Source organism: Pelodiscus sinensis, chromosome 4 (genome assembly GCF_052426305.1).
Source record: "Pelodiscus sinensis isolate ZL-2025 chromosome 4, ASM5242630v1, whole genome shotgun sequence".
In the NCBI taxonomy this organism is placed as follows: domain Eukaryota; kingdom Metazoa; phylum Chordata; order Testudines; family Trionychidae; genus Pelodiscus; species Pelodiscus sinensis.
This window is the reverse complement of record NC_143055.1, coordinates 104,624,535-104,638,396: the sequence shown is the minus strand read 5'-3', so window position 1 is coordinate 104,638,396 and position 13,862 is coordinate 104,624,535. Positions and strand designations below refer to the sequence as shown.

The following is a 13,862-nucleotide window of genomic DNA, read 5'->3' as shown; positions in this document are numbered from 1 at the left end:
ATGTCATTGTTCAGTGGCGATGCCCTCTGGAGATCGTTACCCTTTGAGATCAGTGCAGAAGATTTTTCTGAATATAGAAGATAGAATCAAGTGACTGGGATTTTGCAGAAACTTCTGAAGGTTTTGCAGGTTTTGAAGTTTTTACATAAAAATATCTTCATTTGAAGTCACTTCATCAGATGCATGAAGTGAAAGAAAAAAAACAGACAGGAGGGGTACAGAGATGTTAGCGTAACATCAGAGCTAATTCAATCCAGTTGGATTTGGATTAGGTGAGAATACGTAAAATGGAAAATTGCTTATTGTAATGAGTAATTCCCAGTTCTTCAGACCTAGTCTGATGGTGTCAGATTTTCCTATGAATTCCAGACGAGCTGTTTCACATTGCAGCCTGGTTTTGAATTTGTATTTGCCTTGAGATGGCAACTTTCAAGTCTGTAACTGTGTGTCCAGGGAGATTAAAATGTTCTCCCACTTTTTGTACATTACCATTCTTGATGTCTGATTTGTGTCCATTTATTCTGTTGCATAGAGACAGTCCAGTGTGTCCAATGTACATGGAAGAGAGACATTGATGGCACATGGTGGCATATATCTCATTATATAGATGTGCAGGTGAACAAGCCTTTGATGGTATGGATGATGTGATTAGGTCCTGTGATGGAGTCACTAGGGTAGATGTGTGGACAGAGTTGGCAATGGGGTTTGTTGCAGGAATTGGTTCCTGGATTCATGTTTCCCTTGTGGCATGTGTGGATGGGAGTCAGTGTGTGTTTCAGATTGGGGGGCTGTCTGCAAGCAAGGACTGGCCTGCCTCCCGAGGTCTGTGAGAGCAAAGGATTGTCTGCTGGGATAGGTTGTAGATCCCTGGTGGTGTGTTGGAGAATTTTTAGCTGGGGGCTGTAGGTAAAGGCTGTGGCCTGTTGCTTTCTTTAAGTCTTTCCAGTAGTAGGTGACTTCTGGGTACCTACTTGCTCTGCTAATCTGTTTCTTTGCTTCCCCAGGTGGGTATTATAATTTATATTCTTTATCATTCAAGGTCATATCCAACTAAGTGGATTCCATAAGATTGTAGCTGGTGTTTTAGCATTAACAGTTTAAATGTGAATTTTAAAAAATAGCTCTTTGAGATCTAAGATCTAAGAAAACTAATACTTGCACCATAAACGTGCACCATACTTCAGTTTTGAATTGTATGCACTTCCTCTTTTAGTTAACACACAGTATTTAAGGCACAAGAGTAGGTCACACAATAGGCCGTGGTTGCTATTCCCTGTACCTTCTCAAGCTTCCTTTGTGATTTTTGGACAAGACAGTTATTCTTTCTCATTAGTTCTCATTTTCCTTGATAGAAACACAGATCATAACTTTCAGGTAAATTGTGAGTGTTGCAAAGTGATCTGGAGGATGCCATATTTATTGTAACAGATTATGAATGTTCTTTTAAAAGCAGTTTGTGGAATGCAGTTCCCTGTGCTATTTTATTGTTAGAGATGTCATTAACTGTTGCACTATGTTGTAGTTGTACTCAAAAAGCTGTTTACTTTTGCAAATGTTATATATATATCTTGTAAAAAGGGAATTTTTTACCCTTTTCCCTGTCATACAATTCCAACTTGATCCCTATAATGTTATATTTTACGATAAAAATAATTTAACATGGTAGACTGGATGGCTTTGGTAATTTAATGGGAAGTCTGTCACCTTTTACCTGACATTGAGCATAATTGTGTCTGTATTGTTGAATATAATGTAGGGATGTGAGTGAGTAGTCAACTAGTTGGTTCTAGTCAACTATTCGCATTTGCCTCCCCCTTGCTGCCTCTGTATCACTATATTGGGGGGGAGGGACCTTGGATAATTAATTGGGGAAAAAAAACCAGTCCAAACAATTAATGTAGAATTATACTTAAAAATGTAAGCTTTTAAATAATCATAATGATGGTTAGTGATGCAACACATGCCAAAAATGTCCATGATGGATAAGCTATTTGTTTTACAATGCTACTTTGTTAAACTTTGTACTCTTTTTCTTCAGTTGCTTTCCCCAATCCTGGGGAACCAGATACTGTGAGAACTGTTGCTTGACTGGCCAGCCCAGCTTTTTAGCTAGTACCCCTTTTTCATCACTGTACATCCTTCAAACCAAATTCAGTGTTAGTTCCTGCTCCTTTTCTCTCTGCTGAGGTCTTGATATAAATCCTCTTGATATAATACATTCTAAATGTGTCCCATCATCACATCTTCTTTTCCCCAAGTTCAGATGTGACCCTTTAAACTATTTACACACTGTGGTCTTTCCCCTATCTTTTTTTTTTCAAGGCTAAATATGTTCCATTCTTGAAGTTTTCTCTCGTGGTGGAGATCTTTGTATCTGTAGCTTTTCCCTTGCTGCTTGGATAAACATCATTTTGTCAAACTGTAAACCTAAATGTTAGCACTTCAAAAATTTGTATTTAGATGTGTAACAGACAAATCTAATACACCTATTCCAACATCAGGGCAGCTTTGACAATAGTTTACATCCACAACTAAGCATAAGAACTAAAGCAAGAGCAAGCAACCAAACTTTTTTTTCTATGGCTTTTTTTTTTAGTAAAAACCACCTCACCCTTTCTAAGAAATTGCTCCTCAACCAACCATCTCCTCAGAATCTCCCCAAGCCCTGTCATTTATTAAAGACCTGGGTGGGGTGGCGTGAGGTGAGGTGCAAATTCCCAAGCCAAGTGGTGCCAATTGACAATTGTGAGGATCTTTTAAACCAGGAGTGGGCAAAGGGCCTCTGCGAGCTGGATCTGGCCCACCAAGCAGGTTGATTCAGCTCACAGAAGCCCTGCCACTCCCCCACCTCCAGGCCAATCTGGGCTAAGGACCAGGGAGTATGCAGTGTTTAGAGTCAACCCTAATGGTTGACGCTTAAGTCCCATGCACCTGAGGGCAGGGAGCGAGAGACTTTGTACTCTCCCCTGCACGTAGGCCAATCAGGACTCGGGGGTCAGGGAAGCGTGTGAAGTCTCCTCCCACTGTCAGGAGCATGGGCACCTAGAGGAAGCCGCCAGATGTTCAGAACAACTGGTGGTTCTTTTGTGGGGGGCAGCGGGGACAAAGACTTCATGTGATCCATCACCACCAGACCAATCAGGAGTCTGTGGGCAGGAAAGCAGGGAAGTGTCCTCACCCAACTCCTTCCACCCGAGACCCTGCCCCTTCTGGGGCAGCGCAGAGCCTTTTCAGAAATTTCTGAAGTGGCCCCCAGTAAAAAATTATTGCCAACCCCTGGTATTGACCAATAGTTGACCACCAAAAATTTTTGAATGGAGGGACAAGACCTGTATAGAAATCTTGGATAGAGTCTGCAAACTTGCAAGGATTCATGAACCACAGGTTGAAAATCATGGTTTTCTGGAAACAACCACCTTTTGTGTACCCCTTAAACATAGTCTGCAGACTCATAGGGTTCTGGTCATCATAGGTTGAAAACCACTGATAGAGAAATTTTCTCTTTCAAGCATTTTGCAGAGACAGCTGCTATATTACTCTTCATCCAGTGCCTGATTGGTTCAAGCCTCAGGCTGCAATGTAACTCTACAAATGCAAATTCCTATGCTACCTTTCCTCTCCACCCTGCTGTGTGTAAGAAAGATCGTCTGTTTTTTTAACACTAAAAGATGTGGAAAATGTACTGAAGTTTGCCGAAAGGAATTTAGAAGGAAATCTTTTTTTTCTTGGCATGAAATACAGTGGTAAAAAAGAATAGTTTTGATGGTATCCATCTGTTGCAGATTAAAATAAGTGGGAACCAGTGATGTAAATTGAGCTCCTATAGTGTGATGGAAAACAATGATGGTTGAAATAAATGGATCAATGTGATTAGTATTATTAAGTTGCACAAAAGCTGGCTTTGAGTATTGTGAGGCCTTCAGGAGAATGTGCTTCACATTCTTGCACCTAGAGGGGTGATGGGAGTACATGGAATATGTGTTTAATATAAGTCTGATATATCCCAGGAAAGCTTTATGTAGCAGTCCATTCTTCTGCATCACTATGATGCCACTAGTTTCCTCTTAGACTGGAAAAAAGTTACCACTTTAAAACATACTAGAAGATACTTTTATTTAGACTTTCTTGTCAAATTTCATTTTCCGTTTTGCCTTCAGGAAGTATAAAATAGCAACAATTTCTCTCAGTCTCTCTCTCTCTCTCTCCCCCCAAATCTCTGTTCATGATTATAATCAGACTGATTTAACCCTGCTGCTGTAACACTATTTTCTTCCCGTCTCTGCTGACAGCTGTATTAATTGCCAATTGACCTAACTTCAGGCTCACACATGTACATCATTGTGTTTGTGAGTGTTGGTTAGCCAATCTGAATTGTGTGCTCTAATTAAGGACAAATGGAGCAGGGCTGAAAGCATTTCATATTCCCTTGTGTTATTGGCAGTATACCTGTTTCACTTTAAATATGAACAAATGAGCAAAACAGCATAGGAGGGGAATAAAGGTTGCAATGTTATCTTGGCAATAGATATTTCACCTGAGTATTTCATCCCCTTTGGGTCTGTGACTCCAGGTTAGACAAACCTGAAGCATGTCAGTTTTTCTGGGAAACATGCTAGGGCTGTCTGCAGTACCACACTCTCACAATTCTTTTAAGAATTGTACTCTATTCATCTGTTCAAACTGATTTATTCATGTGCATCTCAGCTGCTTATGTCTGCAGGGGCGTTTTCTCTTTCAAATATTTTTGCTGGTGTCTGTCTGTCAGCCAGGCATGGTCAAATAAAAGAACCCAAATTTTATTTCCATTCTTATTGAGATAACAGAAGAAATGACTGCTTATGATCTGGCAAAATGTTAGTAAACTACCTTAGAGCCATCAGAGGTTCCTTATGAAATGTTTGTAAACTATCAGATATGGGCATGTATATAGAAAGAGAGATTATGTGATTGGCAGATTAGCGCAGTATAAGCAAACTCTGTATCTTTATCTACTCTGAATACTTCTAACTAGCAGGATTTTCAATCTTTTCATTCAAGTTAAAACGTTGCAATATTTTTCTCAGTCTGAGAAACTGATAGGTACATTGTGCCAATTTTGTATTGTTTAAGGCATGGGTTCCCAAATGGAGGGGGGGGCGTGAGGCGACCCAGTCCCCCCTAATAATCCCCCTCCCCCCAAGTTTTGCTGCTATTTTCGTTTTTTAGCCTTGGTCAGTTCCTCCTCCTCCTCCTCCTTTTTTTTTTTTTTGCTCAACAAGTTTTGCTGCTATTGGGGGGGGGGCGTGAAGGTTTCTTAAAAATCAAAAAGGGGGCGTGATGCCGAAAAGTTTGGGAACCACTGGTTTAGGGTGTATATGAATCAGTGAAGTTAAAATGTGTGGACAGTTATCTTTGCACCATATTGTTACAGATACAGCATACAATGGGGATACCTTTGATTCTATCAAGTGCTGTAGTCTCCTTAAACCAGTAATTTAAGGTTTTTTTCCCCCTCTTCTTTTCACAGTCTGACAGCAATGCAAGCTTTCTTCGAGCTGCCAGAGCTGGCAATCTGGACAAAGTAGTGGAGTATCTTAAAGGTGGAATAGACATCAACACATGTAATCAGGTAAGAGACTTCACGGGCACCTGTTTATTATATGTTAGCATTGAATGCAACAGAGAAGGAACCTTAAAGCAAGTTGCAAATAGGAAAACTTTAAATGGTTTTAAGATCTTCACAGTCAAGTTCTGAGTCAGTTTGGGTTTCATTTTTAGCCCTGACCTTTGCCTCGAAGCGTCCACTTTTCCACAGCTGACTATGCCCATAGCATATATTTAACAGAACATCTCTATTGTAAGCAAACAGACTTTTCTGAGCATCTTATTCCTGGTAGTACCACAATTCAAACCATACTAAAAAGGTGCTTTCTAGCTAAATATATTGGCTTTGAGTATGAAAAATAAAAGTTGTTTTGAAATGTAACCCTGGATTCTCAGACATACCAACTGGGAAGGGTTTGTTCCTGGGCAGTTCATTCTCTTGGAGAAACATTTTACAGCAGGCCTACTGCTTTTTTCTTCCAGCTCACTCTTCTCCTGGCCTATCCACTGTGGCAGCAAAATGTAGAGAGTTTCAGCTTCCCAGCTTTAATATACACTTATGTAAGCTATCACCCCACTGATATTTGTCCTCTAGTAATCCCAGTCCTCCTCCTTACACTGCTACTCATGCACTCACTGTTTTTAGACAAATAAAAGGAACTGCTGATTTGCACATTACAAGCCGTGTTTAAGGCATATCAGTCCTAGGATATTAGAGAGATAAGGTGGAAAGGGTGTTCAGGACCTAAAGAAAAGTTCTGTGTAAGCTCAGAAGTTTGACCCTCTCATCAGCTAAAGTAGAGATATTACCTCTCGGCCACCTTGTCACTTTTATTTTTCATGTTCCATTCTTCTCGCCAGTATTTGTTCTTTATCGTTTTTACTTCAGTGGCACCCTAATGACCCAACTGGAGATAATCACTTAACTGCACAAGGCATTGTACAAATATTAAATGCAAAGATAGTCCCTGCGCCAAAGTGCTTGCTTAGTAGCCCTGGGTGATTTACAGTGCTTTGCTGTTGTAGCTCACAGCCTGACATACTTAGGGCGCATCTATACTTATTTTGAGATAAGTAGTAGTATTTTGAAATAACAGTGCGATCATCTACACAGCCATTCTGTTACTTCAAAATAATTTTGAAATAACGGACGGCTTATTCTGAAATGTGTAAACCTCATTCTATGAGGAATAGCACCTATTCCAAAATAGCTATTTTGAAATAAGGCATGTGTAGACGTTCCGCTGCTGCTATTTCGAAATAGTCCCTCACCAGAGCCATTTTAAGTTATTTCTTCCCAGTGCCTCCTGGGGCTCTAAATCGAGATAGCACGTCTCCATTAGAGAAGCCTGCCTTGGACTAATTTTGAGACTTCTCAGCAGTGTAGATGTACTATTTTGAAATAAGCTATTCTGGAATAGTTTATTTCAAAATAAGTGTGCAGTGTAGATGTACCCTTACAGCCAGCCCACAAGTGTTCAGGTCCTACTCTGAGAGTCTATGCTGTGTAGCCAGTCCTGAGTAAGTAGTTCTAACTCCAGCAACCTGTATACTGCCCCACAGACCCATTCTGGCTTCCACCAACCCTGGTTACAGCCAACAAAGTGGACTAAACACACTCCCAAATTTCCCCAAAATCATGTGCTCTCTAAAGTCTGGCCCTTTTCTGAACAGCTCAGAGAAGTACTGAAGTTAGAGGATTTTTTTCCCTCTCAAGACAGAAAAGCTCATCACAACTTACATGCAAAAGTAAAAACATGCATCTAAAAATCCAAAACTGAATCTAGCAAGATACTCACTTTGTTCAAGATGGTTCCTCACCTATATTCAGTTTCCAGAGACGTTATCCCCTGTGGTCTAGTGTTGGGTGCCAAAGATGGCTTCTACCTTTTCTTATCTCTTCCGAAGTTCAATAACTTTGTTTCATGAGGCAGGATGGCCTCGTGCTGTTTTTCATTTCCAGTAGACTTCCCATCCCCCCACCTTTCTGATTTCTGAGTAAATACGGCATCCATTGTTTTGATTCTACCGTGCTGAATTCAGATAGGCGACAGGTAGGTATTTGCCTTCTCTCCTGTCTGACAGGGAACCTGTTTCCTGTTCTTTGGCCACATATTCTAAGGCATAATGTTAAATATCCATATAGTGGACAATAATAGCAATCACCACTGTGTGTCATTCGTTTTCAGAAAAGACCTCGCTCTGTATACTTTTATAATACAGTAACATTGTATACAATCAGTTGATTCAATTGCTTCTCACTGAAGGTTCAACCCCTCTGTCTTTATAGACCTTTAAATGATTGAAATGGATTCTTGTGAAGGTTACTTCTCAAAGTAAAGCTTATCCAAGCTGTAAGTAAGCTGATATGGAATCTGGTGGTAAAGAATGTTTCATATTCTTCTTTCCCACTTTTATCCCACGTAATAGCTTTGTTTACCAAAATGTAAAAATGGACTTTCGTTGTCTTTACTTGAAGAAGGGCTGAGCTGAGACTGGAATACACATTCTGTTGTTGAAGTCAGACCTGTTTACCAGCTCTTCTGACATGCCAGACTTGAACACATTTTAGTCATAATTCCAGTATGTCCATAACTCTTAACACACATCCTGTATGTACCTCATCCAAGAATATCAATGGTGATGTTAGTTTTCAAATAATACCTCACAAAGTATATTTTATACAAAGATTATTACAATATTTGTAGGATGTGAATACAGGGGTGGTTTAGGATCACACAGACTCTTCTAGAAAGGTAATTCCTGTTATCTATCCCAGTTTTCTAATGCATCTGTAATGATTGGCATGTACTGGTGATGACCTCCTTGGTTGCTAAAGAGAAGGAGGGTCCTTTGATCATATAATTCTCAAAATCTAACTTAGCATTTAAAAGAAGTTCAGAAAACATTTTTTTTTAATTTTTATAGTCCGTGTGTGTCCCTCAAATAGTTCTATGTGGGTTCCAAAGCACTTCATAATTCCAGAGAAGTTTTAAATAGATTCAGATGAAGTAATAGGAGGTTTTACAATTATTGTTGCCACTCCTCCTAGAAGAACAGTTTCTGGAAATGTGGACATGATTGTCCTACAAGAAGAGAGATAATGCTTCAATTAGAAAACATACATTGGCACAGTGGGAAAAGTTCTAAAGGTTCCATGAAATACATAGATATCACATGTTTCTTTTTACTGTAGAAGCAGCAGGATCAGCCACCTCCTTCTTCCTGGCCATTAAATGTATCCCCCACAAAGCATCTAATTGCCATTGACCCAGAAGTCTGAGGATTCCCTGGCTATTTTTGTTGTGGTATCTGGCTGTAAGGAAACACTTAGTTGTTTATTTTTAGCTGAAAGGCTTAAGTGTGTCCAAACAGATTAAAATCTAGTAGCTCATAGTCACCTACAGTAAACAACAACCCTAATGGCACATGCGAATTAGTGCTGTTGCTGGTATTAAAGAGTCAAATGACTTGAACATGGTCACATTTGTTTTTTATTTTTTTTTACTTAATCTACAAAGAGTTGAAACAATAATTGTAAATATGAAGAATATGAGAGTGGTCCATTTATCAAGCTTTTGCTTGTTTTCCTGTCGGTGGATGGTTGTCTTTGCAAAATAAAAATGTTGTACAATAAAATTAGCACAATGTTGAGATCTAATTTGTTTCTCCTTGGATTACTACTCATCTTTTGAAAAGCTGTTACTACTACAAAGGGTGCCATTGTTATGCACAGCATCTAAAATGTGCTTTCCTACTATCACACACTGAAAACCATTTCCTTAGACTTTGGGTTGGGTTTTCCATCATTAAGCCTTTTCCATGAATCCACGTTGTATCAAATAGTGGTAGAAGACCCAATTTTGCGTACACTTACACACATACTTAACTTTTTGCAGGTGAGTAATGCAACTGAGTTAATGGGACCACTCTCATATGTCGTGCCCATCTTCAAAAAAGGGAAGAAGGACGATCCAGGGAACTATAGGCCGGTCAGTCTTACCTCGGTTCCTGGAAAAATCATGGAAGGGATCCTTAAGGAATCCATTTTGAGGCACTTGGATGAGAGGAAAGTGATTAGGAATAGTCAGCATGGATTCACAAAGGGCAAGTCATGCCTGACTAATCTGATTAGCTTCTATGATGAGGTAACTGGCTCGGTGGACATGGGAAAGTCAGTGGATGTTATATACCTTGACTTTAGGAAGGCTTTTGATACGGTCTCCCACAATATTCTTGCCAGCAAGTTAAGGGAATGTGGATTGGATAAATGGACGGTAAGATGGATAGAAAGATGGCTAGAAGGCCGGGCCCAGCGGGTAGTGATCAACGGCTCGATGTCAGGATGGCGGTTGGTTTCTAGCAGAGTGTCCCAAGGTTCGGTTCTAGGACCGGTTTTGTTCAATATCTTTATTAATGACCTGGATGAGGGGATGGATTGCACCCTCAGCAAGTTTGCGGATGACACTAAGCTGGGGGGAGAGGTAGATACCCTTAAAGGCAAAGATAGGGTCCAGAGTGACTTAGACAAATTGAAGGATTGGGCCACAAGAAATCTGATGAGGTTCAAGAAGGACAAGTGCAGAGTCCTGCACTTGGGACGGAAGAATCCCAATCATAGTTACAAACTGGGGACCAACCGGTTAAGTAGTAGTTCTGCAGAAAAGGACCTGGGGGTTACAGTGGATAAGAAGCTGGATATGAGTCAACAGTGTGCCCTTGTAGCCAAGAAGGCTAATGGCATATTAGGTTCCATTAAGAGGAGCATTGCCAGCAGATCCAGAGATGTCATTATTCTCCTTTATTCGGCTTTGGTGAGGCCACATCTGGAGTATTGTGTCCAGTTCTGGGCCCCCCACTACAAAAAGGATGTGGACGCATTGGAGAGGGTCCAGCAGAGGGCAACCAAAATGATTAGGGGGCTGGAGCATATGACTTATGAGGAGAGGCTGAGGGACTTGGGTCTGTTTAGTTTGCAGAAGCGTGAGGGGGGATTTGATAGCAGCCTTCAACTTCCTGAAGGGAGGTTCCAAGGAGGATGGAGAGAGGCTGTTCTCAGTAGTGACAGATGGCAGAACAAGGAGCAATGGTCTCAAGTTGTGGTGGGAGAGGTCCAGGTTGGATATTAGGAAAAACTATTTCACTAGGAGGGTGGTGAAGCACTGGAATGGATTACCTAGGGAAGTAGTGGAGTCTCCATCCCTAGAGGTGTTTAAGTCTCGGCTTGACAAAGCCCTGGCCGGTTTGATTTAGTTGGAATTGGTCCTGCCTAGAGCAGGGGGCTGGACTTGATGACCTTCTGAGGTCTCTTCTAGTTCTATGATTCTATGATTATGATTCTATGTATAATTAAGCATTAATTTAACATTTTGCAGGATTTGTGCTCTCTTGAGACCAATACTGCAAGCCTAGTACCTGTGGATTTCCCACTGAAGTTAGTGACAGTTCCATGTATTAAGAATTTGCAAGATTATCTAAGTTCCTGAGAACTTTAGTGCAACTTGGTCAAGATAACCATTGATTTTGTACAATGGCTATGAAGTTTGCTGGAAGGAAGTAAAAATGTGTAAAGCTGATGTTTTAGATTAAAAAATTGAGAAAAGGGGGGAAAGAAAAAACCAAAGAAAAATTTAGCAAGTACTTCAAACGGAAATTTCTTCCAGCTTTGTTTAGAATGATCAAAAGCAGCTGTCATGTATTGGCTGTAGCATTGGGCTCAATTTACGGCTGGCAGCATTCATACTCTGGTGAGTTCCCAGTGGCAGTGAATCTGCAGTAAGCAGGAGTGCAGTCTTACAAATGGATGGGGCAGACTAGGAAAGGGTCAGGGCCAGGTTACTGCAGAGAGATTTTGATCCTCACAACTCCCAGCAAACCTATGTTGGCAGAAGTCCTTTGAACAATTGGATATCAAGAAAAGCTGTTCTTCTTGGTGAAAGACCAGAGAGGGGTGTTAGACGAGCTGCTGGTGAAGCCTCCTTTTGGTTCATCTGCCTTTGTGGCTGTAGATTGTACCCTCATAGACACACAGACCTGAATTAAGTGCGCTAATTGAATTAAAAGAAAAACTCTGATGTTATAAATGTGTTTTATATAACACAGCTACCATTAGGCATATGATCTCATATTGAATACAGAGACACACAAATATATTTTTAATATACAGGCAGTCCCCGAGTTACGCGGATCTGACTTACGTCGGATCCGCAGTTACGAACGGGGCCGTTCCTCTGCCTGGTCTCCTCTCCCTGGTCTCCCAGGGCTGTCCGCTGCCCACGCGCTCTGAGGCTTGGCTCTGCTTTGCCCCCCCCCCCCCGTCCCCCTGGTCTGCAGACCAGGGGGACGGGGGGGGGAGGCAAGGCAGAGCCAAGCCGCGGAGCGCGCGATCAGCTGACAGCCCAGATGCGTCTGGGCTGTCAGCTGGCCGGGCGCTCCGCGGCTTGGCTCTGCTTTGCCCCCCCATCCCTTTGGTCTGCAGACCAGGGGACAGGGGGGCAAAGCAGAGCAAAGCCGCGGAGCCCGAGGGCAGCAGGACAGTCACGGCGCGTCTGGGCTGTCCCGCTGCCCCCGTGCTCCATGGCTTTGCTCCGGACACCTGTGGTACAGCAGCTGGGGCGCTGCCAGTTGGTCCCGTAGCGCCGCTCTGGGCGCTACTGGACCAACCGGGCAGCACCCCAGCTGTTCTGCCCCAGGCGTCCTGATTCAGCCACTGCTGGTCAGATTCAGCAGCGGCTGAATCAGGACGCCTGGGGGCAGAGCAGCTTGGGTGCTGCTGGGTTGGTCCAGTAGCGCCGAGGAGCGGCGGCGCTACTGGACCAACCCAGCAGCACCCCAGCTGCTCTGCCCCAGGCGTCCCCAAGTCAGCTGCTGCTCAAACTGACCAGTGGCTGACTACAGGAAGCCCCTGCCCCGGGCTTCCTGGAATCAGCCGCTGATCAGTTTCAGCAGCAGCTGACTTGGGGATGCCTGGGGTTCTTAAGTTGAATCTGTATGTAAGTCAGAACTGGCGTCCAGATTCAGCCGCTGTTGAAACTGATCAGTTTCAGCAGCGGCTGAATCTGGATGCCAGTTCCGACTTACATACAGATTCAACTTAAGAACAAACCTACAGTCCCTATCTTGTACGTAACCCGGGGACTGCCTGTATTCACTTGAGGTCTGATTTGAGGAAACACTTTTAAACGCATGGTTACTTTCATCCTTCTTTAGGAAGGAACTTAAGGCCATACAGAACTTTAAGCCTGGGCCACAAGTTTTATTGACTTTAATTAAAATATATGCATAAAGTACTCTCTTGCATATAGATGTTGGGGCTTTTGTACTGCATAGATTTTTTTTAAATGTATAGAGATCGTAACAGTCTAATATCTCCTAATCAACCTCACTAAAACCTCTTGATCCCTTGTTGGCTGCCCCTTATGCCAACGTTCAGCCCAGGAAAATAGTCATTGTTGAAAGCTCAGATAATGAAAGTTTATAAGGAAAAAACTGTCAAAACTTAAACTAAAATTTCACTAATGAGGCATTGTTTTGTTTAAAAAAAAAGAGTGGTTTTAAAAATGAGACTGGCGATACTCACATAGCACTCTTCTTACTTCAGAAAAGTATCTCACCTGCTAATGTACAGTAGCAGATGATTAAGTAGTCAATTGTCACATGAAAGTTTTTGAATACAAAGGAGTATTAGGGTGGCGGAGGAGGGATATCCTTCTGTACTTCAGAGTATAATGATGTACACTCTGTGCTATTGAGAATCTAAAGAGAATTAGTGGATTCTTTTCAAAAGTATTGCTTGAGGAGTTTCCCATTTTTAACAAAAGATATAGCTTGTTCTAGAGAATTGTCTGTGTAATAGGTAGAACTGGTTGAATGGCGAGAGAGCCTGTAGATTCTTTTAAAAAATCATTTTGGCTATGTTCTACCCAGTGGTTACTTTGAGAGGATTTATGAGAGGCAAATTCTAAATTTAAATGTATGCATCAAAAAACCCGCTTTTAAGGTTTACACTCTTCCAGTTGAGGAACTTTTGTTCTTTCAGATTCTCTCCAGTTTAAAAAGAGCCATGTGTCTGTTTTGTAATGAATTATGACAAAGGAACTGAGATTCTCTGTAGACACAACAAATAGACTGTATTTCCTAGGCCTGTGGTTTCTCATGACAGGACATAAAATACCACAAATAGTAAGGAGTATAATAGTTGCTAGTCACGGTCTAATAGAATATTTGGAAAAGATGGAAACACATTTCTAGAGATCCAGATAGCAGCTCTGCAACTACAT

The 13,862-nt window shown here is 41.7% G+C and overlaps 1 protein-coding gene across 35 annotated transcripts in view; it reads left to right on the top strand.

Moving 5' to 3' along the window:
* The window catches only part of ANK2 (ankyrin 2), a 592,965-nt gene that overhangs the window by 369,371 nt on the left and 209,732 nt on the right, over nt 1-13,862 (top strand). For all 35 annotated transcript variants that reach the window (XM_075929759.2, XM_075929766.2, XM_075929765.2 and 32 more), the window contains one exon: nt 5,507-5,608. In XM_075929759.2, coding sequence (XP_075785874.2) covers nt 5,507-5,608 — 102 coding nt within the window. The remainder of the gene's footprint in view (nt 1-5,506; nt 5,609-13,862) is intronic.